Consider the following 26,645-nt stretch of genomic DNA (forward strand, 5'->3'; position numbering starts at 1 on the left):
TCTGTATGAGACTAGCAGTAAGCTAGATCAACATTAGAATAACATACAGATCATATTCTAACATTTTATCATTGTTGAACTACATAACATTGATTAGTTTTATGTAAATGTGCTCACCTGTTTAATAAAGTACATGTAGGAGCGGTCGAAGTCTCGGACGTGGACCTCTCGTTTATATACTGTCTATGGGAGCTCTAGGCATCTCGAAAACACCGCGCTGATATTGATTCTCGTTTTAGTTCTCCTTTTTTATCCAAAGTCTGCTTGCCATGGTGCATAATGTTTGAACGAAACAACAACAGCGTGCAGATAGACATTACGAACTACACAGTTGTCCACGTCTGTCGCCTTGGTTACTATCAGAGGGCTCTGGTTGCTATGGCAGTACGAGCGGAAACCAGGGAGAACGCGGCTATGACGCCATTGACGGCGACAAAACGGAAATAAAGAAACGGTCCGTGTCTTCGAATTAAATTACAAATTTCTCCTGGTTTGAAAGTTGTTGGAAACAGTTGGGATAATGTAAGTACACAACTAAAAATTTGATTTTTTGATTCTTTAAAAAAGAATGATTTTTGCTATTTTTAAAGGTGCATTTTGCAAGTCTCTGAGTTTTTGCAGAACTATGCCCCCTCTGGCGACAAGCGAAACTGCAACACTGCAACTGAACGCGCATGACGTCACGCCCAGTCTCAAAATCCAACCCGAATCCCTCTTATTTATTTTACTGTAAAGGATTATAGAGGCAATCGCAGTGATCAGAGAAGGGCTCATTCAGCCCATCAGGCAATTGTTTAAAGGGACTGTGTAGCTTTTTAGGTATTTTATTATCTAAAATCAATATTTTTATTAATAAATATGCCCTCAATGGTGTACAAATACCTATGCCAATGATCAGACTAATCCTCGTAAACGAAGAATTTATTTATCTTTATATACATAGGACGGGTAGGTCCACGGAGGCTTCCATGTAGTTCCGCCATCTTAAAAAACTATAATAGCAGAGAGGGACAAAATGTACTAGGCCAACGCATTTCCACAACACGTTTTCGTTCAGAACCAGCGTCACGTGACTGAAGCCAGCAGAAGCGGAGGAGCAGAGCAGTGAGAGGCGCTTGTCACTGCCCAGGCAAGTTTAAAAGGATGCACTGCACGGTTATTTATACATTGTTCATTCATACATATGCTGAGTCACAGGATGAGTCCTCGTCGTTGAAAAAGTCCAAAATAGACCGTAAAAGGAAACGTGACCGGAGATTACAAAAACAAGGGTTAATGTCGGGATAGCTAATGCAGGAGAAAGCTTTCAAAAGAGACCCTGAAGTTGCCTGCTTTCTTCTCGACAGGTAAGTCTTAATTACAAGCTTTTTTTTCATTGCTTGGTTGTGTACTTTATTATATAGACAGTAGAACATTTATAGTTAAAATTTAATCAGGCGCTTTGATGAATAGCAGCTATTGAGTAAAGTAACGTTAGAGAAGGCTCTGATGATGATGATATCTAACAATGCACGTACTTCAAAAAATATAATGAGTAAAGAAGGCATTACTACTAATTACCATAGTTAATGTTTTTCACAGTCAGTAATTGATAACTGTAACATTCTTTTTTTCGTTGTTTCAAGTTTCAGTTTGTTTTAAATAACAAACCTGTTCACCCGAAGAAAAACTCGAAGTGCTATTATAAGACATCCTGTCATAGCTTTTTGGTACATAACGGCTACCGTAGATGCAACGCGCATTTGAAAAAGTGAGACGCTGGAGAGCATTATTCGTTTGAATGCAAAATACAATTTCACCACTAGATGGGAGAAATTCCTACTTAATGTCCCTTTAAGCATGTATGGGTTAGAAAAACGGGTATTTTTAACATGAAATGTTGCGCAATGCACCTTTAAAGCAAAAAACTTACATATTGTACCTTTAATTTACAAAACGCTTGAAAAGTGTGCTCATGCTGGCTTTCTTTAAGATAAACGTAATTTGCTTTGACAAACCTTCAAACTGTAACTGAACACATCCTAAATGGAAGAAAATTACTAACAAGAACAGAGACGCTGTTTTTGCCTCAGTCCTGAATAAATCTGAGCTAGTCCATTGATATTAAACAATCAGAGTTCTTGTGTAGGTGGATTTATTTAGAGAGGGTGTATATTATTTAGATACTTTTAGAGCGTGTGTGTGTGTGTGTGTGTGTGTGTGTGTGTGTGTGTGTGTGTGTGTGTGTGTGTGTGTGTGTGTGTGTGTGTGAGAGAGTGTGTGTTTGTGTGTGTGCAGAGCAGCTCCCAGAATTCAGTCGCCAAGTCTGTCTCACTCTGTCTGCCTCCTGTCTGTCTCTCCCTTTCCGCCTCCACTTTCTCCCTCCCTCCCTCTTTTTCTCTCTCTCTTCTTCCCTCACCACTAAACTCGCATACTCTCTCTTTCCCAGCGACGCTCACTCACTATGCTTTTTCTGTATGTCTGCCTCATTCTCCTGTCTGGAGTCAGACTCTCTCAGTGTCTCTATGCTGACAATCTCCTCTCTCTCTCTCTCTCTCTCTCTCTCTCTCTCTCTCTCTCTCTCTCTCTCTCTCTAGCATCCCCCCTCCCTCCCTCCACAGTAAGTTGAAAAAATGAGAGAATTAAACATGAGCTGCCTTTGAACAGACAGAGAGTGAGCATTTGGTGCAGATGGATTTAATCGTTGCTGTTCTTGCTAAAACAGCTACATAACACGAACACACACACACACACACACACACACACACACACACACACACACACACACACACACACACACACACACACACACACACACACACACACACACACACACACACACACACACACACACACACACACACACACACACACACACACACACACACACACACACACACACACACACACACACACACACACACACACAAACAAAACAGAATCAGAGAGGATAGGTAAATGTGTTTGACATTGACTGAGTGTACGTCTGTAGATTCTGGCAGCTGGAAATGTGAGTATGAAGAGCAGGAATATGCATTTGTATGTGTGGAAAGCAGGTCTCGGCTGCTAAACCCTTTCATTCTCTTAATAAAATACTGATGAGGGGTTGGATTGCTGAATGTCCTCTCTATCTCTGTCTCTCTTTTCTGTCTCCTCTGGGCACAAAGCACAGAAGCTGACACAACAAGGCTTCTTTCTTGCACACACTGAATAAAATTAAAGGAGGCATTTAGTCTAAGACCTCCTTGTCAGTTTCATTACAATAAATCAAGATATCATTTGTGTCCTTAATATGAACTCTTCAGTAAGGGCTGGGCTGTAAGACATAACGGTAGTTGATGCATCAGGAGACTAGACTAAAATAAAAAACAAAATAAAATAAAATGTGAGCCATAGATCCAAAAATTAAACTTTTAAGAGTCAAATGACTTGCTTCAGTCAGCTGACATTTTCTTACTTTAGCTTTTAACAACAGTCACTACTGAGTACTATGATGATGAGGTGATGCTTTTAACATGTTTTAAGTTATTAGTAAATAATTTCACTATTCCTTTAGAACACTATTGTTTATAATAAAACATAATAATTCATTTATACACCAAAACTCTGAAGTGTATGAAACTACCTAGCACAGAAATGTTTCCTGGTTCATTTCGAATCAGAGTAAAAAAACAAAAATACTCATGGTTTATTGAGAGACAGTGAGAATTTCATTAATCTTTCTGACCAATTTTTTAAAAAGAATTGGTTCAGAAGAGTCATTAATTCACAAATCGTAGTTTTACATGGACTATTACATCACACCGAATGACACATCAACTTTCTAAAAGTATTTAAATGTAGACTACCTAAGAACAAACACAAACACAAGCATGGCACGACCTCCTATTGATAAAATGTGGGCAAATGTGTTCTTGTGGCAGCAGTGACCTGTTCTCCCTTTGTCTATCTGTCTCGTATTTCTCTCAGACACATTTATGTACAGCTGACCCACTTAGAGCTTTTAAAAATGGTTAAAATCAGTGAACGTGCCCAAGCAGAAGAGAGGCGCAAAACAAGGTTAGACTCTCCACACCCTGCTGGGAAGATCGCTGTGGATGTGTGTGTGTGTGTGTGTGTGTGTGTGTGTGGTACTGGCATGAAATATTCTCTCCTGTGTATGTAGCTAACCCCCCCACCACTTCAGCCTTGAAGGAAGGACATGAACACACAGACAAACAAGAGAGGGAAGACAGCAATTCATACATACTAACAGGGCTGAGTGGCGAGCAGTGTTGTTATTGTTTACTGAAACTAAAAATATTAAAATTCCTTTTCGCTAACTGAAATAAAGTTGAGATAAAATTAATGAATTAACTGAATAATTGACTGTTGTAATGGTGTAAGAGAAGCTGTCTATGTTCATGAATACATGCTATAAAGAGGGTACAATCAATACCCAGTCCTAACATAACCCTTAAAAACTGCCCCACTCATCTTCTCAATTGTTTCTCACATAACAATGAGATTAAATGGAGAGCAAATGCTTGTTTTTGCAAGGCATTCCATATCAACAATACTTGCATTTAAACGCACTTTAAAAGTTTTGGTCAGACTAAAATAGCAATTTGTCAAACAAACACTAAAATCATACCAGCCTGGTTTTTACGAACTAACTAAAGACTTGTCGAACTAACAGACCTAGATAACACAATTGTACCCTGCAGCATGTTTACACGTTAATCAGACCACAACTGACTTCAGTGCTGTGTGCGCTTGCTCTGAAAGATGTATATTTATTCTTATAAACTTTAATTATGCATTACGCCATGTACTTGCACAGAGAGATAAACACTTTAGCTTAAGTATGCAAAACCCTGCTGTAGTGCCATTATGCATGTAAAAGTACTTATTTGTGGTCAGATACCAAAGTCCGCAATCAAAAGTCTCAGCATGAACTTTTCATAAACAAAAGGTCTCAACATTCAACATTAAATTCTTCAAAAAACAAATGATCTGACTGTCAACAACTACCTCATTTGCTTCTATTTTTAATTTCTCCTAAGGACTTTTAGGATACATCAAAGTTGATACAGTAACAGTAGACAGCACAGTTCTTAACTGAACCCTCATCAATTCAACTCCTCAGAAAACCACGTCTCCACCGCGCCTCATTCTGACCTCAGATTTACTGAGTCACTTCAACATCAATCTGGCACTAGGGAAATGGCATCAAAAGTCTCAAGTCATATGAACCATTCAGCTCAAAGCTACACCTGGGCTTCTCCAGAAACACTTAAACACCCAGAGAGGCCGATGACATGACAGCACACACCACAGACACAAATCAGACACACACACACACACGCACGCACGCACGCACGCACGCACGCACGCACTTCATCATTAAGAAGAATCTCCATAGTCGTAATGTTTTTTAAACTGTACATACTGTATATTCTATCCCCCTACACTAACCCTACCCCTAAACCTATCACAGAAAATGTTCTACATTTTTTTTTGAATTTTTTTTAGAAAAGCCTTTTTCATTACAAGGACACAGGAAATGTCCTCATAAACAACGTTTACGTTGTAACACCAGTGTAATACCCATGTTATTATACAAATTTGTGTCCTCATAAATCATATGCACACACACACAGACACACGCACACACACGCACACAGACACACGCACGCACACACACACACACACGCACGCACACACACACGCGCACGCACACACGCACACACACACACGCACACACACACACCTCTAGGGTTATCCAATCTGTCACACCAAGTCACAGAGGAGAGCAAAAAGGGGGGGAGAAAAGAAGCACAAAGAGACTGAAACAAAGAATTTGTCACTGATGTCAAAAAGGCAAGTAGAGAGAGGGATAAAAGTTTTTTTCCACGTCTGATAACTGGAACTGACTACAAACAGACGTTAAGATGAGGAGAAAATGTTTGTTCTGTAATCTCACACAGATATGTAATTTCTCGATATTTAACCGCCCCTGCCACTCTCCACTCTCTCTATCGCTTCTCCCTGGTTTACAACTATTATTTCTGGGCTTTTTACAATAAACTAATCGCTCTGAAGTTTCTTTCTTACTTTCTCTTATTGAGGAGTGTCAGCGAGGTTACAAAGATAAAAAAGACAATCTCACTTCTGCTTTTGAACACACAGGCAAACAGACTTCCTCCACAAACTGTAAGCATGAGAGAGAGAGAGAGAGAGAGAGAGAGAGAGAGAGAGAGAGAGAGAGAGAGAGAGAGAGAGAGAGAGAGAGAGAGAGAGAGAGAGAGAGAGAGAGAGAGAGAGAGAGAGAGAGAGATGTTCCGTAGGAGGAGGGAATCCCCACTTGAGTCAATGACTATACGAGAAAGCTACTCCTGCTGGGAAAATACCTGTGTTGCTGTTGGGTTCTTGTGAATCATGAGTCTTGATAATAATCAAACTTTTGTTTTCTATTTGTTTGTGCTCCTAAAGGAAATAGAGGTGCGTGTTCAGTTCATAATAAGCGTCACAAAGTTTTACCAAACCAAACCATTACCCAACACTTTCCTATTAAGCATTTCTTATATATATATATATATATATACACATATATATATATAACTCGTTTATTACATTATATCAATATATACATCCACATAAAATAAGTTAAATAAACAAATAATGGAATATTTGTTATTGCTATGATTCCAACTTGTGTTCTCCTGTCTTGTGTGTTCCTGGACTTTTATGTTATTTCCTGTCTTGCTCCATGTTTTGCAGTTCCTTGTTACGTTCAATGTTGATCAGTCTCCCGAGGTGTTTCTTATTAGCCACGCCCCCTTGTTATATTGTTAAGCTTGTCTGCCTGTGTTATATAGCCCTTTGTTTCACTTGTTCTCTGTCAGTCGTTGAATGGACATTCCCTGGTATAGTGTGTTTCCTCCTGTTCCGTGTTTTCATTTGTTTTCACCAGTTACTTTGTGTTCACACTTTAATAAATCTAACCTGCACGTGGATCCACTTCCCAGCCTGCTTCTTTGCCTGTCTCAAATGTTACAGTTATATAAATAAATGAAATTAAATAAGTTATAAAAGCAAACTATACAACATTTAATTAAGAATGCCCACTATTAAAAATGACTAAAATATGTACACAAATCTAATCATATAAACAAAAAAAGACTGTGAGTTGAGTAGTTAAATTGAATCAAACTGTGCGGTCTCAAACTGAGAGTGTGTGTGCGGTCCTGGTAAACCCTACGCTATGGGGACAAAATGTCGCCACAAAGACGGCAATATATAAAATCCTTGAACTTGTGGGACATTTTTGGGTCATCCATGAGGAAAACAGCTTATAAATTAAATAAGTGATGTTTTTTGCTAAAAGTTTTTTGTGAAAGGTAGGTTTAGGGGATATAATGTACAGTTTGTACAGTTTAAAAATCATAATGTCTATAGAATGTCCCCATAAAACATAAAAACCCAACCTGTGTGTGTGTGTGTGAGAGAGAGAGAAAAAGAGCTAGTCAGTTTGGGGGATAGAAGGTTTGAGTCCCTCTTTAGTTTGCAACCATGCATGCCAAGACGCTAAAGAAACTGGCCCCCTTTTCTCTTTCTTCCTCAAATCTCCCTCTCCTCTAAAATTCATTATCTTTTATTGGTGTGATGAAAGAGGACTACTGGGCTCAAAGAGAGGGACTCTGTCTTCAAACAGACCGCCACGCAGGGAGACAGAATGCACAGCAGTACTTTGAAACTCTATAGTTTTCTCTTTAGCGTGGATACACAAACACACACACACACACACACACACACACACACACACACACACACACACACACACACACACACACACACACACACACACACACATACATACAGCCCCAAAGTCTTTTCTCTTCACTGCGTAAACAAACTCACACAAACTCTCACTTCAGAGCAAACAAATAGTTTTCTCTCAGTTAGCACAAAACAAAACTTAAAGTGTGCCTCTTTTTCTTCTCTTTCTTTCCACAAAAATACAAAAACTGAAATCATCAGACATCAAACACTAACAAGACAAGTATAAAAACAGTCATTTCAGCCCTATCCTAATTAACAGAGATGGGCTGAGCATGTTCAGCCTCTTAGTATGAATGCTACTCGTATACAAAGACTCACATTCCTTCACTCTATGTTCAGCTGTCCATTCAATTAACCTTTGGAGCTTCCTAACTGCCCCCTTATACACACATCAGAGTTGGAACACCCACTCCCCTCCCTTCCCATGGCACACACCACAGGGTGCCCACTCCACTCCACCTTTTAGAAACAGTCTATAAAGTGAGCATACCCAAAGCTCCACAAGCTAATGGAAAAACACAGGACTGTACATCCCCCATCTTATATCTTGGGATTTTTAATAATGTAATTCTCGAAGCCCTGACTAAAACAACTTTTGTCTCTTTTTCAATGCACTAAATCATCTGTCGAAAATTTTAGACACATTTCAGTCTGTGAAAATAAAAACTACAGAAGTCATCTATTGCCTGCACTTAAAGGTAAAGTGTGTCAGTTCTGCACTGTTAGAGGCGCAAAAATAGTCTCCTTACACCCTTGCTCCTGTCTGCTTCCGTAGTTTTGCCCTAAACTCACACAACAGCCAGAAAATGACATGGTGGATAACTCGTACAAAAAGAGTAATGTTTTGAAGTCATCTAAGAGCTAAAAGGTTACAGTTTGGAAGGTCAACTCAAGAACAGCTTAATTTAATTTGTTTCTGTACATTAACCTGGGATAGAAAGAGAACATATTTTAACAGTGAAAAATGTCTGATATTATTTGCGAAATATGTTTTGAAATATATGACACACATCATTTTAACAAGCAAATGATGGTACTCACATCTCTGCAGTGAGGCACGATACCACCAGTCGGCATCCCCCTTTGCATGCGTTGTGGCAGAAGATGTCCATGTCCTGTGGCCGATGTGGGCGTTGTGGGTTGCATGCTAGCATTGCGGTATCCTCCCACAGCTAGAGGGCCCAGTTTGCCCACAGAGGGATCGGGGTCAAAATGTCGTAATGGCTTGGTGTTATTGAAGGAGTAGGGTTCTGTACCCATACCAGCTGCGGAGGTCTTGTTTAGTTGCAGCTGTGAAGGTTTACCCTGCGCCTGCATGAGGAGCTTGAGGCTACTGGGTGGTGGCTGGTTGGATGTGATGGCCTTGAACAGCTGACTAGACATTGCAGGAGCTTGATTATTTTGTGAGTTGAAAAGATGTCCTTGTGTGGGAGGTTGTGTTCCTGGTTGACATTGCCCAGCTGGGCTCGGATGTTTATCTGGTCTATAAGGAGGTGATGGTCGAGTGTTGTTTGATGTTGGGGCCACGCCAGGAAGATAACTTGCCTGAGAACCTTGGATTGCAGTGCCTGAAACTCCTGGTGGGGCATTTCCAGACAAAAGGCTGTTCTGCGGGCTAAAAGGGGGCTGAGCAATTGCTGGGCTGGCAAGCTTTTCTGGCCTGTAGGGTGGTGAAGGTCCGGTGGATGGGGCTGGAGCCATGCTAGAGATTAGAGAGCTCTGGGGGCTCTGAATATTACCTGCTGGGCTGAAGGGCTGCTGATGAGGTGATGAGTTAGGCAGTTTATCCCCTGGTCGGTAGGGTGGAGAGGGACCAGCCCAGGAAGTACTCTGTTGGCCCAATCCAGACAACCCTGACTGTGTAGGTGGGGGACCAGCACTGTTGTTAGAATGGTGCTTACTGTTTGACGCCATCTGCTGAAGCTGTTGGGCCCGGGACATCTCATGCCAGTTGGATCCAGCACGGCTTGATAGGGCGGCAGAAAGCATGGGTGATCGTGCTTGATTTTGCCCTTGTGAGGAGGACGACGATAGGGGTGATGCTGAGAGTGGAGACGGAACTGGTTTGGAAGGGTGTGGTAGCGTATATGGTGCCCCAGCAGGACTTGGACCCACTTGAGGGGAACCAGCTTGAGAGAAACCAGGGGATTGAGTGAGGTGGGCCTCCAGGTGCGACTGTCTCTGTGGGGATCGTTTAGGGGTGCCGTTACCTTCCGGGTGGACAAAACCTCCAGCACTACTTGCCTGGTCATCACTTTCTTTTCCTAAGATCTTGTCAATGTCAAGCTCTGGTAAAGAGGGATCAGGATTCTTTGTAAGTTCATCTAAAATCTCCTGCAGTTCCTGTTCCACTGAAGGTGTGGTAGAACTCCCATTTGGGTTGAAGCCCCCTGAGCCTCCCCCAGTCCCCGGAGTTGATCCAGGACTAGTGTTCGGGGGTACAGAATACGGAGAGCCCAAATTGTTGTTGTTACTGTTCAGTCGGTTAGCTTCCAGAACACCCCCCTGGTTGCCCATCCCAGAGGGAAACGGGGGCTGAGGGTAGCTGGGTCCCATTGCCAGGGTGACATCCTCCAGACATAGTCGTTTGCCACCTCCCTGGGTCATAGACGTGTCAGAGACCCCGTTCAGCGATGCAGAACTCTCGACGGCCCCAGTCAATTTCCTCTTCAGGGATCCTGGCAGCTGTGGAGAAACAGAAAGACACAGGCTTATTATCACTGCAAGTTGCTTCAAGGAGAACAGAATGATGAAGGTCATAATAAAAAAACATCAACAAAGGATTGCCAATCAACCAGAATTGTGTAACATTGGCTGATGGTATGTGACAACATATACTAACAGTCTAAATCTGGACATTCGCTCATATTTCTCAAGTATATATTTAGGTTTTTTGGTAACAACTTTATTATGTTACTATGAGCTGACTGGTCTATTACTGCCCACAAATGGTCTGTAGGGATCTCAGGGCTCTATCTTTCAAACATTACCAGTATGAATGCCTGTTTCCAAAACTGGCTTTTTTGGGTCTGAGCCTTCCAAGGGCCCAGCTGTTGTCCTATGGTGCCAGAAGTGGGATCATTCAGCAGACCGTTTCCATTAGTGCGTGGGTCAAAACCCTGAACGCCTTCTCTCTTACCCCATCCTCCCAATTCCAATGCCCTCTGGAGAGGCCTCTTAGCAGATTAAGACTAAAGAGCCACCAATCAAAAGCATCTCATTCACATTCAGAATGAAGATGTTTGCAAACACGCAAATCACATAATATAAAAGTCAGAGTCAGAATATTTTTTTAGGAGTGTGGCCTCCAAGAAATTCCTATTATCAAAGCAAAGCAAAGCACTGAATAAAACTAAAAATAGAATGCTGGTAAGCTCAAATAAAGAGTGTTCATTCTGGTCTTACAAAATAAACCAGAAAACGCAGGTAATAGCTGTTTCAGTTCATGAGAGCAACACATTTTTTGATTTTTTTTTTAAAGAAAACCACTTTATTGTTTAAGAGACTAGTGGACTACCACAATAGAGGGACAAAAAGAGTTGGGTTGGGTAGCTGGAATGAGTGTAGTGGATTTTAGTCCCAGTGCAGCTAGAAATCCTGTGTGTTCCATGCTACTTTTAACCTTATAGAAGATTGAGAAAGAGAGAGAGACGAATAAAGAGAGACCTCCTAAGAAACAGATTCTTGACGGGATGAATAATTTACTGTAACATTCCAGCTGCAGAAGAATGTGCAGTATTTTTTGTGCAGAACTTCTGCCTTCTCTCTATTTTATGTGGATTTTGACACCATTATCCATTTTAAAGCTCTTTTTTAGACTTGTAAAAGCCATTGGAAAAACCATTACAGAATATTGCCTTGTACATATCATATATAGAAAAAACATTCTTGACAGCTCCCTACATTGTATCCGCTTAGATACGATACAAGAATAAATAAACACTACACCTCACGCCCTTCCCAAGAAGCTGGCTTGTGGACACTGCTAGTCCACTTCCTACAAAAGCACCCTTTCCTCCTTTCTCTTCCTTCATCCCCCCATTCCCCACCCCCTTTTTATCTAGGAGGTTTTCCCACATAGATTCCTCTCCATCTAGAACAATGGAACTCTGGAGACACACCTTCCCCGGCATCGCCAAGCTGTCTGCGCAGTCCACCCTGCCATGCGTATGTGTGTCTGTGTTTGAAAAAGAGACAGTGTGAACACGTGACGTAAAGGAAGAGTGTCTGTGCATGTGTAACAGAATATGAATTAATGCAGCCTTCATTTTAGAGCCTGTATTCTCACTGACACACACGCACACACAATCCTCTCTCTAATGGATGCCAATTTCACCCTGAGTAAACACATCAATACAGACACATCGACTGTCTCTCTCCCTCTCTCTCTCTCTCTCTCTGCTGGAGGGACGCCTTTCATTCGGTAGCGATCGGATTTGTCCCATTATGACTGACACAACCATCTGTCAGCACAGAGAGCGCTGGCAAAAGAGAGAGAGAGGGAGCAGACCTATCATCCACACTGCTGTGCATATTCCTCATAATTATGGCTGGTAAGGCATACACATCTGATTGCATTGTTCTGATTCTCATTAAAGCTACACTGCATACACAACACACACAATGAATACACAATCACACATACATTCAAATCAAAGCTAAACAAACAGAATGGTACAGTGATGAGAGGGGATTAATAAATTAGTGCAGTCTGAGTGTGTGTAATGGTAGATGTCAATAATTGGGATGATGGATTTGTTGGGTATTGAGATTAAAATAAAAGTCATCAAATAGTACCCCGAGACCAAAGTGTCAATTAGCACAATGCCCAGAACAAATACTACCGCTACCACCACCAAAACAAGGAGAATTTACATTTTAGGATTACACGACACAACGGACCACCACTACTACTACTACGTAACCAATAAACACCAACAAAACCACAAACATGCTCACTGGTATGTTTATTGGACATGATACCATGTCAAAACCATGATTGTGATCAGGTGATATGAATGATATTTGGTTCCGTTAGCAATTCTTGCATGTGCATTCTTCCGTCAATGCATACTGTACAAATTCTAACAGATTTCCCTGATTTACTTATTCAGAAGCAGGGCAAAACCACAACAGAACCAACAGCACGACCAGTTTAGTTCAATTTAAAAGAATTGATTCATTTTGATTCACCAGAATCAGTTCAGTAGTCATTTGTTCTGTAGTGAATCAATGACATACAGCTCAACCAATTTAGTCTGATTCCCAAACAAATGGCTAATAAGCAGTTGGTTATTTTTAGGAAATCCAACACATACAGCACAACCAAACAACATAACTCGTTGCTTAACTACCACAGTACAAGGAATTTTTGGAGAAATTAACTAGTCACAACTATTTCCCAGAACTATAGTAACTGTCACACATCCGTCATTCAATAATATAGAATCACTATTTTGTTCTCCATTGTTTTTCTTTATTATCAGATTTTGATTTAATTGCGGATCCTTTCTAATATTCTCCCGGGGTTCTTGAGCACTTGCGCACACTTCAAAAACGGCTCTTTCATTCTCCTGACAAACTTAACGACAGAATGAAATTTCATACATACACAATATTTTGTATATATATGCTGCTTCTAATTAAAAAGTCTATGTAAAATTATTATTGGCACTACTACTTAATGATCTTCTTATACTCCAACTACTCAGCATACCCAGTTCTGCATGTCCTTCGATGCTGTACTATGATATCTGTCTCTTCACCGTTCATTCCTCTTGTGTCTAGACCTGGCTGTCATGTCCACACACACAGCTTTCCATGACGGCTGCTATCGATCAACCTCTGCAACTGCTGATTATTCAACCATGGTGTCCCTGTCTGTGCAGTCATCTGAAACGAATCAATGATTCAGAAGCTTTTGGCCTCTTCACAGATGCCAAGACAAAGTTATGGAATCTTTGACACGCTATTATTTTATTATTTTATGATTCACTCTGTAATTCATACAGATACAAAATGATTGATTTATAAAAAGTTAGTTTAACCAACAGCTTCAGCCACGACCATTAATCAACCAACCAGATTTCACAGACCGAAATTCTACATTTATTTTATGTTATTTTATAACATTCATCATTACTGAATATGCAGTGACTAATTAGAAAAAAATTAATTCGACTCATTGAACATTGCTGGCTCCAAAAATATCCACTTTTAGTTTGAGGGTGCAGAAGGTTATCTGAGCCATGATTAAGAGGAAGATTTTGAGAAAAGCTACTGCTGCCCGTACGTTTCACTGTACAACAAGGGTAATTAAGGACAGTTCCTCTTGTTAGAGAACACAGAAACAGGATGAGTGTGTGTGTGAGAGAGAAAGATAGAGATACAGAGTAGGGAAAGGAGAGGGTTTGTGCCAAGAGAAACAAAATGGGAGGGGTCTGGAGACACTTTTTGCACATGAACAGAGTTTCGTCTCATGGACCAACATAAACACGCCTAATGTGTATGTGTGTGCCGGAAAACACAGTGAACCTCTCATATGCTCACCAAGACAAACACCCTTGAGGAGGTGCTGAGATAGGCAAAGGTACAGATCCCTGTGGGGAAATTAAACCCAAAAATGTCATTGTTTAGTCAACTTTATTTTTTCCGTGGAACACACAAGATGACTTTTTGATGAATATCCTGATAATTCATTTCAATATAAAAAAGTGAATGTGGAAAAAAAAAGCCCCATAAAAGTAGTCCATACGACTTCAAACAGACTGACGTTTAAAGTAGACATGAAATCAAAATTGACCCTATTTACCTTTTAGCACATATTACTAGTCTTGTGGTGAACAATTAATCCGTGCAAGTTAATTCACAAAAAAAATTGTTTGCCGTGGTAATCTTTAATCAAAATCTGAAAAGTTACTTCCGGTCTGGAATGGCGTTCCTTTTCTGATGATGTCAGTTTGACGGCTTGGGTTGAAAACGCTTAACCACTCCCCTACTACTCCCCAATAAAGTGAACCCTGCCCTCTGTTCAATATTCCGTTTCACTTGGAAATACGTCACAACACTGGAGAAAAGTCATTTGCAACTTCCGGTTCACACAGACTTTAAGTTGTTTTTCACTGAAAATCTTGTTATCTGCACTTGTTTGTTATCTTCGCACTTCATTGAGATTTCATGAGAGAAGCAGTGATATCAGATATGTGACCAAATTGTTCTTCTGAGTCAGATATTTTCAATGAATCATTTGATACAGTTCACATCACATCACAGTCATGATCTGAAAGAAACAAACTGAACTGGTTCTTGAGTTGGACTCACTGACTCAATGATCCGGCCATAGTGGTTAACAGCTTAATGGAGAGGACGATTATCTGTGAATATTCTAAAAAAACAAATTAAATCTCAATATGTTCCTCACCAAACTCCTATCACATGACTTGAAACATAGGTATATGGATCACTTAAAGCAAACGTTGATGTTCTTTTTTTTGTGTGTGTGTGTCATTTTGTAGCTTAAAACCCCCAGTTCTCATTCATTTCTATTATTTACACTACTATTCAAAAATTTGCGGTTGGTAAAATTGAGTTTTTTAATATTTTTAAAAGATGTTTATTATGCTCACAAAACACAGTAAAAACAGTAATATTGTGAAATATTATTACAATGTAAAATATAGTAAATATATTTTAAAATGTTTTATTTAATAAATACATTTATTAAATAATACATTTTAAAACATTTAAAATAAATGTAAAATGTATTCCTGTGATGGCAAAGCTGAATTTTCAACACCATTACTCCAGTCTTCAGTGTCGCATGGTTCTTCAGAAATCATTACAATATATAGATTTTTTTATATATATATACAAGAACAGCATTTATTTAAAATAGAAATATTTTGAAATTTTTTTTATATTTTTAATATGTCCATGAATGTAAGTTGCTACTGGCGACTAACAACCAACTCTTGCTTGTATACTCTTGTGTACTGTATGTTCATTTAGATTTGTTTGTCATCTTCCGCGATTCTTTTGCTTTGCTTTAGCTATGATAAAGAGACATCCACTCTTGCATTGAGTGTTTGTGCATTTTGAGGGCAGAGCAATGAAAGGGAGGGGTGTGTTTGTTTGGGCTGACTTCAAATATCAACAGTGTTTCTCAGAAATCGCTTATTGCACCTTTATGTCAATAACATTTCAAATGAGAGGATTTCAATTTGAAACTTTGACATTTCATGCTAGCACTGTATTGCACTTAAAGGAAAAGTCACAAATACTCGGAGAGCAAAAGCAGACTTTTTGCATGCAATTTAACAAGCGTTTTAAAGGGAAGAGAGGTGAAACAGGGTGAAAGAAAACCCCTCCTTTCTGAATAAGCCATCTCAAAGAAATCAGTGTGCTTGTGTGACAGGGAGGGGAAAGGAAAACAAGCGACTTCCCAGCGCAAGTAAACGAGTTTGTGCATATTTACACACAGGCGAACAAGAGAGCGAACTTACACGTGCATACCTACGCACAGACCTGCATGCACACAGAGGTAGTAGCCCTGCTGAGATTAAAAGAGCAAGCTTTCTTCATTTATCTCTTTTCCCTCTGCACTCTTTTTCTCTTTCTCCCTCCCTCCTTCCCTGTGGCATGTAATGGTATGCCAATCATCATTACTGTTTCCATTGTTGTGCCCTTAATTACCGCTGCCTCTGCGATGCCACTGTCATCTAGATATGCTAATAAACAAAGAATAGCCCGCCAGCCATGCGCCACTGCGCTAGTGTGAGCGTGCGCCGTGTGTATGTGTGTGTTTGTGTCTTCTGCGCAGCTCTGGTGATGGTTTCTGCCTCCAACTTTGTCTTTTGCAGCACAAACATAAACACTCATCTTGTACACACACAAACAAGATGACCTTGCAAATAAGCATTTTGTTCAGATGTGACATGTCTAGTTAGATAAATGTTAACTTAGAACTATTTTTGTAACTATATTGATGATAGTTTGCCAGATAAAGTGTTAAATGTTACATTTGTTTACATTTATGCATTCAGCAGATGCTATTGTCCAAAGTGACAATCAAGATGTACATTTGATCAAAATGAACTTGTAATGTTAGCATTGCTAGAGCCACAACTTGAAATGCTAATATCTTTCAATCAATAAAACTAGTCAGCTACAATAGACGTAATGAAAAGTAGAGTTTCTCTATTATATTTGACACATGAAGCTGGAAATATAATAGAGCTTGATTAGTAATTCATCTCAACAAAGAGAAATAAATCCAACTCTCCACAAATAAACGGAGATTTCACATAAAATGGATCACACTGATTTCGTGGGAGCTTTTTAAAAAGGGGGCAAAATTAGTAAAATGTAATTTTGTTCTACATTGTAAATAATAAATAAATCTCAGCAAACATAATATAAATCATAATGGAACCGAGAAAATTTTATTTGCAGGATTCTTTGATGAATAGAACGTTTAAAAGAAAAAAAATTGTAACGTTACAAAAGTTTTTACTGACACTTTTGATCAATTTAATGCATCCTTGCTGTATAAAAGTAGGCTATTTCATTTCTTCCAAAAAAAAAAAAAAAATCTTACTGACCCTAAACTATTGACCTGTAGTGTAACTGCCAAATTTGCATTAAAAATGTATGTATATAAACTCTGTATTGCCAAAGTACGTTTCTAAAGGGATTAAGGATGCACCGATATGAACATTTTGGCCGATACCAATAACCGATAACTCTTTATATTTGAAAGCCGATAACCGATATATTGGGCGATAAATCTAAATCCAAATTTTTAAATAATTTGTAAGAACCTGATTACAAAAACAAAAGTCTCACCATTAAAATCCATGTCCCAAGCACATAATTATAATGTTCTCATCATAATTTTGTGTAGCATGACAGACTGACATGTTGCACTTAACTGTATTTTCTTTTTGAAGGGAATCATATTTCAAGCAATTCAAAAACATAATGGAGAACAGTGTAGATCTGAAGTGTCTCAGCTGAAGGATATAATCCATTATTTATTGGCTTTAATATATCTGCCAAATTTTCTTATCGGGCCGACAGCGATAACATAAAAAAATGATCAAATATCGGCCAATACCAATATGGTGGCTGATATATCGTGCATCAATATGGAAATACCAAACAATCACTTAGTAATACTGTCATTTTAGCAGACATTTTCTTACCCTAAATGACTAACAGCACATTTATTGCAGGGATTCTTCCCTCTAGAGCAGCCCAGGGTTAAGTGCCCTCGCCCAAGGGCACACTGGTGATGGGGGATGCCAGTAATTCTGCAGTTCATGAACCACTAACCGACGGATTACTAGCCCTGATCTTCAATCTCTAAGCTACCACCACCCCCATAACACACAGAAACCTGCAATGCTGTTCAAATCTTAATTAGAAAGCGATAATTGTGTGGATAATTGAATAAGGAGATAAACTGATTACAATTTCTGTGCAGTCATTTATCTTGAATCTAATCTAAACACTATAGTGTGACTTATTTAGCAACTGTCTTACTATATGATTGAATATTACACCATATTAGGAAAATTGTCTCAAGCATTTCATGTTTTTGTAGCCTATTTGCAATCAGCTTGTATTTATTCCTACTACCATGTGTATATTACATCTCTAAATCGTACCTATATGACAGTGTAGAATCTATATGTATAAATATAACAGCCTGTTTTGTACAGGTTTGTACATTCATCGTCTACAAGTGTAGTATGTACGTCTGTAGCCGTCATTGATAATGTGTGTGTGTGTCCAGATGTGTAATGACAGGTGAGGTAGGTTTCAGACAGGATAAAGGGGATTAGAAGAGCGGGGAGTGAGCCCTTCCCCAACACCCCAGAGAGCGAGAAAGAGAGGAAATCCCCATTAAAACAAAGATAGACAAACGCAATTATTTTTTGTTCTGTCGACCATGTAGATCACACTCAAAAAATGTCCAACAAGTGAACTAATCGGCATAAATAAAGACATGTTCACCCCTCCCACACTTGTATATCACCTTAAAATAATACAATCCCACATCCTTGATAGTGATTAGTCAAGACACTAGTCGGCCTACAGGTCTTATTGACCATATGACCAAATCACACTCTGCTCATTGGGTTCATTTCTCGTTCACTCCCACCATTCAGAAAAAGTCGATGTCTATATATTACAGGCTTGAAATGAGCACGCAGCAGTAGGGCGACACATACAAGCTCATGTGTGAGAAGTCGTCCTTGAATTCTCATCAGGAGGGAGAGAGAGAGAGAGTGAGATTTAGATAACTGGGGCACTTTTACTCTGAGTCACCGCTTGTTTTTCTTTCCTTTCTCGATAATCACTCTCATACCACTATCGTACGTGTCAATGTTTGTTTGTGCGCCTTTAGGATGTTTTTCCGGTTATGATTTCAGTAAATGACGAGCAACAAGTGACAGAGAGATCAGACTGAGGGAATACCCTAAACGCTCTTTCCGCTCACTTTCTCTACACTGTTGTAATGAGAATCTTTGTCCTGCTTTCCAGTAAAAATATCGAAACAATCATAAAACAAGATTTATTCACTTGATAAGCGACACTACTGCAAAAAAGCTAACACTGCATAAAGATGTAAAAGATGCAACAACAAAAAAAGTGTTTTTCAGTAAAATCATCTTTTGAGAAGATAAAGAAAGGTAAATTCACCTGATAAGCAACACCTTGTAATATACTAATAATAAAGAATATCAGTGACGTTTTCCAGCAAAAAATATTAGAATCTCTCTGGCATGCTTTCTAGGAAAATCATCTTTTTAGAAGATAAAGTTAAATTTACCTGATAAGCAACCCAGCATAAAATATTAAGGTTTGTTTATTTTTATTTTTTATAAATTAAGCATAAGAAAGTAAAAAACAATACTTAATATCTTGCACAGTTTTGTTTATTAGGTGAATTTATCTTGTTTATTGTGTAAAAAAAAAAAAAAAAAATTATGTTTTCACTGAAAAACAAGACAAAAATACTCATTAAAATTAACATTTTGCAGTTTAAACACACTAACACCAAACCAAGCCATTCCATCTGTTATTTTTCTCTAATAAAAGCAAGAATGTTATTTAATTCACTTATTGATACAGAATAACAATCCTAATCACAGACCTAGAGCGATAAACACACACACACACACACACACAAACAGTCTCTGAGTGCCGGAAGGTCTGAGCGCTCATTGCTGTGTTCAATGAATGTCAATGAACTTGCGAGGAACGAGCGAGTGAGAGGAGAGAGACAGATGCACAGCCTTTTCATAGTGAAAGATAAACGTAGGACAAAGACAAAAGGAAACGGGAGAGAAAAGAAATGCAAGACAGCCCGTCTTTGTTTGGATATGCGTGCATGTAGGCACATCTGTGTTCACGCAGATAGGAAGTGTTCATTCCGCGTGTGTGTGTGTGGTTGTTGTTTTTTGTGTGTGCTGCATTTGTTAGTCATCTTGACCAAACGTACAGCGATCCCCGTTGTCTTCCTCAGCCCATTTTAACGTCCATCCAAGCACTTTTATTAATAAAACAGGAGAGAGATAGAGTGTGCGTGAGAAAGTGTGTGTGTGGCTATATATAAGAGCAGCTGCAGGGTAGGGCTAATTTAGCAGCTCTGCTAGTCTCACTGGACACTCCAGCTGCGTCAAAGCAACGACACACACACACACACACACACACACACACACACACACACACACACATTTATGCATTTGGCAGACGCTTTTATCCAATGCGACTTACATTGCATTTCAAGGTACACATTTACAGTCTTATCAGTTCTGTTATGTATTCTGTTATTATGTGTGATACACACACACGTGGATAAAAGTGTCTGCCAAATACATAAATGTAGGTGTGAATTCAAACAGATTATTCAAACTATTCATTTAAAGATCCAGCTCATTCATTTCTGTCAATTTTCTACACTGGTCGCACTGTATGTTTTTGATTCACAGAAAGTAATTGACTCATAAATGTCGGATTGCACTAGTCATGCTGCACATTTTTGATTCACTAAAATAACTCGCTCATAAGAGTAATTTGGCTCACTGCATCAATACGGTCAGTTTACCGTCTATTGACTGTAAAATGGCAACATTCACAACTCAATTCTGAACAATGAATGGGTGTTTTTGAGGTGTAGCCTAATTGTGGGTGGTCAGACACAGAGAGACTGTGTTTCTGTAATCACAGGTCAAATGAGTCTTTTTTTGAACATCAACCATTCAAGCAAATAGATTCACTAAAACGAAACGACCTTTCCCATATGACACTGGATTCTGTTTGGTTCTTCCATCTGCGTTGTTACAGGACATTTTGAAAACATACTAGTTAAACTAGTAGTGTTGCAACTTGTAAGTGATTAACTCCTGAACACTGGTGTGCATGAGATCGTGTGCATTTTGTGTATTTGTGTAAATTTGGATGAACATGTGAAGGAAATACCTAACAGGCTCCACCGGTGCACAATATGTACAGTAAATCTGAAGGAATCAATGCTTAAGAAAATATCAATCTTTTTTCCTCACCCTAAAGACATTAACCCTCTGACATGTTGACCTCATGACCCTGTAATCCAAAAATCTCAACCAATCTCCTTCCTCCTTGCCTTTACACTAGTCTCTCTCTCTCTCTCTCTCTCTCTCTCTCTCTCTCTCTCTCTCTCTCTCTCTCTCTCTCTCTCTCTCTCTCTCTCTCTCTCTCTCTCTCTCTCTCTCTCTCTCTCTCTCTCTCTCTCTCTCTCTCTCTCTCTCTCTCTCTCTCTCTCACACACACACACACACACACACACTTTATCCCCCTGAGCAGGAGAGAAAGAGCAAATAGACTTAAAGGAAGACACTCAGTTTTGTATGTCTTCCTCAGATAAGAAAAGGCTTAAAGAGAATCAACTCGCTAAATCTTCAGAATCTAGTCTCCAAAACACACAAAGGAGAGAGAGAGAGATGGAGAGAGCGAGAGAGAGGGAGGAACAGAGGGAGTGAACAGATACTGTATTCATTTCACACTTGTCAGCTGCGAGAGCAGAATCAAAATGAATACAAGGCTGAATGAAGAATGACAGACAATCTGAAAGCAGTAAGAGAGAGAGAGAGAGAGAGAGAGAGAGACAGAGAGGATGGGAAGGGAGGGGAAAATGCTGATCCTGCTGTAGAAAAAAAGAACACACTCTTCCAAAATAATAAGCAACCTACCATTCATAATCAGCAGGTAACCAAAACCATAGTTTAATATTTTCCCCTTTTTATCATTGTATTTTTTCCCTTTAGGTCCGCAGAATGTTTGTCAATGTTTTTTAAAGCAAAAATTTGTCTCTTTGACCCTGAGAATTAAATGGGCCATTTTTGGCCATTGGTTTTGTTTTTTGCTGCTGTGCTTTTAATGTTTCATGAAATCAAACTTGAAAATGGATCACAATATTTATTATAAATGATTTATCTGTGCACATCATTATTATTTTTTTAATTTATCTGTCCTCATAATCTTTAATCAAAATGACTTTCCTTCCCTCTTCTCATCATCATCTCTCCTCTTCTCTGATGAAGCGTTCACTGGCACGACGAGGGCGGGACAACCTGTCACTCACATGACATCACAGCAATAGCAAACCACAACCATCCAACGATCCAAGCAAATTCCCAATGAAAAAAGTCCTGCCCTACATGTCTTCTTGTTCGAGAAATGTCACAGTAGGGAAGAAAAGACTATCGCAAAAGCTGAAATTTCAGCAGCCATTACATCAGTCTTCAGTTCTGATTTGGTGCTCAAGAAACATTTCTTCCTATTATTATCTGTGTTGAAAACTGAAGCTTAATATTTTTGTGGAAACTGACTTTTTGTCATGATTCTTTGATGAATAGAAAGTTCAAGAGAACAGGATTTATTTGAGATGGAGATCTTTTTGTAACATAAATGTCTTTAACTTTTGATCAATTTAGTTAATCCTTGCTATATAAAAGTATTCAAAATGACCACAAACTTCGGCAGCGAATGTGAAATGGGATTGAATAAATGGCACATCACATTGCAAATAAACACATTACGTTATGAACATTTTCCCTCAGCTATCCTTATTCATCAATTACTGTATGTGAACAGAACCACATGCGAAACCAAATATAAAAGGTCAAAGGTCATGACCTTTTAAACTCCATAATGAGCTACTACACCAAATGCTCTCATTCACAAATGGTAGTCAGTGTATTCAGGCACAACATAGCGATTTTAGCGAGCGAGTGTGTGCCTATGCCCAGCTGCTTTACTGTAAAGCCCGGCCCTCTGGGAAGGCCCCTTGAGTGTGACTACCCACCCCTACCTCAATCTTTATCTCTATCCCCTCTCTCTCTCTCTCTCTCTCTCTCTCTCTCTCTCTCTCTCTCTCTCGCTCTCTCTCTCTTCCTGCAGTAATGGTTTAATGGCAGATTACAGAGCCTCTGAGGGCTGAATGGAAGAGTAATAAAATAAATGGATTTGTAAGGGCCCTTCCCCCACAGAGAGCAGACCATCGCTGAACTCGACAGTCTCGAGAATCCCTGCAGGACTGCCCAATATCTACAAACCTCTGCAGATAAGCACACAAACACATATGCCTCTTTTTCTCTTAAACTCATTTAAATGGATAGGCCTGTTAATATCTTTTATGTCTCATTTATCAGTTCTTATTGCACTTCCAGATCTATTTTCATAATCCACCAACTGTCCAGCTCTCAGCCTGAGAAATTCAATTATTTTCAGCCTGCATGCTACCAGAAATGCACTAAAATGTATCAAAAATGTGGTAATGCTATGTTTTTGGTGCTAGTCTTTGAAGAGCCATTAAAAAAACATGGAATATGAATATGGTATTTATTCAGGAATGATATATATATATATATATATATATATATATATATATATATATACTGTATATATATATATATATATATATATATACACACACAAAGCATGGCGCTTTACCATTCTGTAAGTAAAAAAAACACAATATGAAATGCTTGTTGATTGAAGGCGCTTAAATAGGCTAACAGGGATTTGCTTCATAAATATTTAGTTCAGTTGCTTCAACACCTGGTGGATCTTTATCATTTCTAAACATAAAAGTCACAATCGCAAACTGAACTGACTGAGTAAACTCAAGCGGGCCATTATTCTAAAGTGGTCAACGCGTTGGGACATAGATAATGTCTTATGGGGTCAGCAACATTTTTTGGTCCAGATCTAATCATTTATTCACACGCACACGCAATTCATATGTACAACAACTTAAATACACCTTTTGTATGTTTAACATCATTTTAATTTATTTAGAAATTTATTTAGATATTTTGGGGACATAGTAAAAAAAAAAAAAAAATCACATTAAAGAAAAAAGCCTCATTATAAAAGGTTTGAAAAGAAAATTAAGCAAGCAGTAATAATATGTGTTGAAGCAGTTGTTTAAATATTTTACTTTTTTTTAAAACAATTTTCCTTATATTTATCTTAGACACTCTTATTAACTCCCATTATTTACTCACTTATGGGAAGAATGGGGAAAAGTCTGGAAAGAGTCTGTTTAGAAAACTCATATGGTTTGTTCCAGATGTCAGGATATTAGCAGTGCGGATCGGCTTGACCGGAGGAAACTCCCTTTCATAAAGACCTCATTCATGTCCATGAAACACTATAGTGCTGGGTGGTTGCGTGTGTGTTATATCCTTCACAGCCAACAAAAGTGCTCACACCAACACATGCACAAACAGTACACATACAGACACTGAAAACAGATGCATATTCACACTTTAATCACCTTGAGGGACTTTTAAGGATTGGGGGGGGGGGGGGTAAATGAGAAGTTAAAATAAAAGAAGAGTGAGACAGGTGACCTACCTAATATATATATATATATATATATATATATATATATATATATATATATTTTTTTTTTTTTGCTAAAACATCAATCGTTTATTTTAAACACCTGTCTTTTGATCTGCGATCATATTGTGCTCGGGTGTCAAGCTGCTAATCATCTGGGACAGGAAGAGACGTATCAGAGGTGTTATGAAAGTGTCCCGTGTTTAGTGGCTAACAGCATCTAGGTGGAACAATGCAGCCACTCCTCTCTACTGTTGCATAAACACACTAACCTGAACTAACCCAATTAGAGTAGCCTGTATGTGTCAGTGTGGGCGTGTGTGTCCAGAACAGGTGTACGGGTGGCTTAATCTCCTGTGCAGTTGAAGCCAGTGTCACACCATGATCAAAAGAAAGCATTGAAATAAGGGTTAAACAAAAATCTTTTCTTTCTCTCACTCAGACAAGCTTGAGCACAAACTCATTTGCTGCATGGCTGGAAAACGGACGGCGATATTGCCAAGAAGTGAAAAGCCAGGGGTGAGCAAGAAAGACACGCTCAGACTGAGTGTCTTTTGTTTGAAGTCCCACCTGCAGGACTACGGCCACAGAGATGCAGCTGCTCTCCTTTCCCTCTTCCTCTCTTTGTTTCTGTCCATCATCCCAGGCTCTTCCTCTGCATATTGATCCCCTCTGCGTTCCCTATTCTTATTATTTTCAGTTTTTGGGATTGTAGCCCTAAAGGGGCAGTCACACTACACTTTTCGTTCGACTGACTTCCATTCGTACGCATGCGAATGCGGGACAGTGGAAACGCAACGTCATGCTAAGTAGTTTCGCATTTCTTTCTCTTAATTGCAACTAAGGGGCTGTTTAAACAACACCGTATTTAGAGAAAAAAAACTTTGTATGTGTTTTTTTTTTACAAAGTGACATCGCCAGCTACTGGCCTGGCAGCATAATACAGTGTTTTTAGTGGTTTCGCAGATCCGTGTGAACGGGGATCGTTTGGACAACGTTGTCGTCTGTACGCAAAAAACACAAAGGAAAAACTTTTTCATTTTAGTACATCGTTGTCATGTAAACGTACCTTAAATATATCCCAATTGCGATTGAGAAAGAATTACAAATTCTTGTAATTGTGACGTTGCTCCTTGTAACAGCAAAGTTATTTCTCGTAATAATGGCTTTATTTCCAGCAATTGTGAATTTTTCATAAATTTTAACTTAATTTTATCTTTCTATTTTTGGCTTTCGATACTTTTCTGTTACCTAAGACCTGGGACACAATAGACAATTTTCAAAACCTTAAAGGGATACTCCACATTTTTTTTAAATAGGCTCATTTTACAACTCCCCCAGAGTTAAACAGTTGAGTTTTACCGTTTTCGAATCCATTCAGCCGATCTCCGGGTCTGGCGGTACCACTTTTAGCATAGCTTAGCATAGATCATTGAAGTGGACAAGACCATTAGCATCTCTCTCAAAAAAATGACCAAAGAGTTTCGATAGTTTTCCTATTTAAAACTTGACTCTTCTGTAGTGACATCATGTACTAAGACCGACGGAAAATTAAAAGTTGCGATTTTCTAGGCTGATATGGCTAGGAACTATACTCTCATTCCTGCGTAATAATCAAGAAACTTTGCTGCCGTACCATGAGTGCAGCAGGCGTAATGATATGACGCAGCGCCTGAAAATTGTCCCCAGCTCGGTAACTTCCAACGTGACCGGGACTAAGTTTGTCTAACCTATTAGACTAACCTATTTTCAGGCGCTGCGTCATATCATTACGCCTGCTGCACTCATGGTACGGCAGCAAAGTTTCTTGTATCCCTTTAACCGATTTTTAAACAGTGGGCGACCACAGACACAAGGGCAGTTTCAATTTTTAGCATTATAATCCTCTGAATGCACACATAAGAAGATTCGTCCGGACCGCAAGACCAGGCACTTATCGATTGTAG

The 26,645-nt window shown here is 39.1% G+C and overlaps 1 protein-coding gene across 1 annotated transcript in view; it reads right to left on the minus strand.

The window, feature by feature from the left end:
• LOC308682446 (uncharacterized protein) overlaps window positions 1-26,645 on the minus strand; it is a 72,706-nt gene that overhangs the window by 23,600 nt on the left and 22,461 nt on the right. The window contains exon 2 of the mRNA XM_081352170.1: window positions 8,845-10,488. Within this exon, the coding sequence (XP_081208296.1) occupies window positions 8,845-10,488 (1,644 nt within the window). The remainder of the gene's footprint in view (window positions 1-8,844; window positions 10,489-26,645) is intronic.

This window comes from Scardinius erythrophthalmus (assembly GCF_964197995.2).
Source record: "Scardinius erythrophthalmus genome assembly, chromosome: 2".
Lineage (NCBI taxonomy): Eukaryota > Metazoa > Chordata > Actinopteri > Cypriniformes > Leuciscidae > Scardinius > Scardinius erythrophthalmus.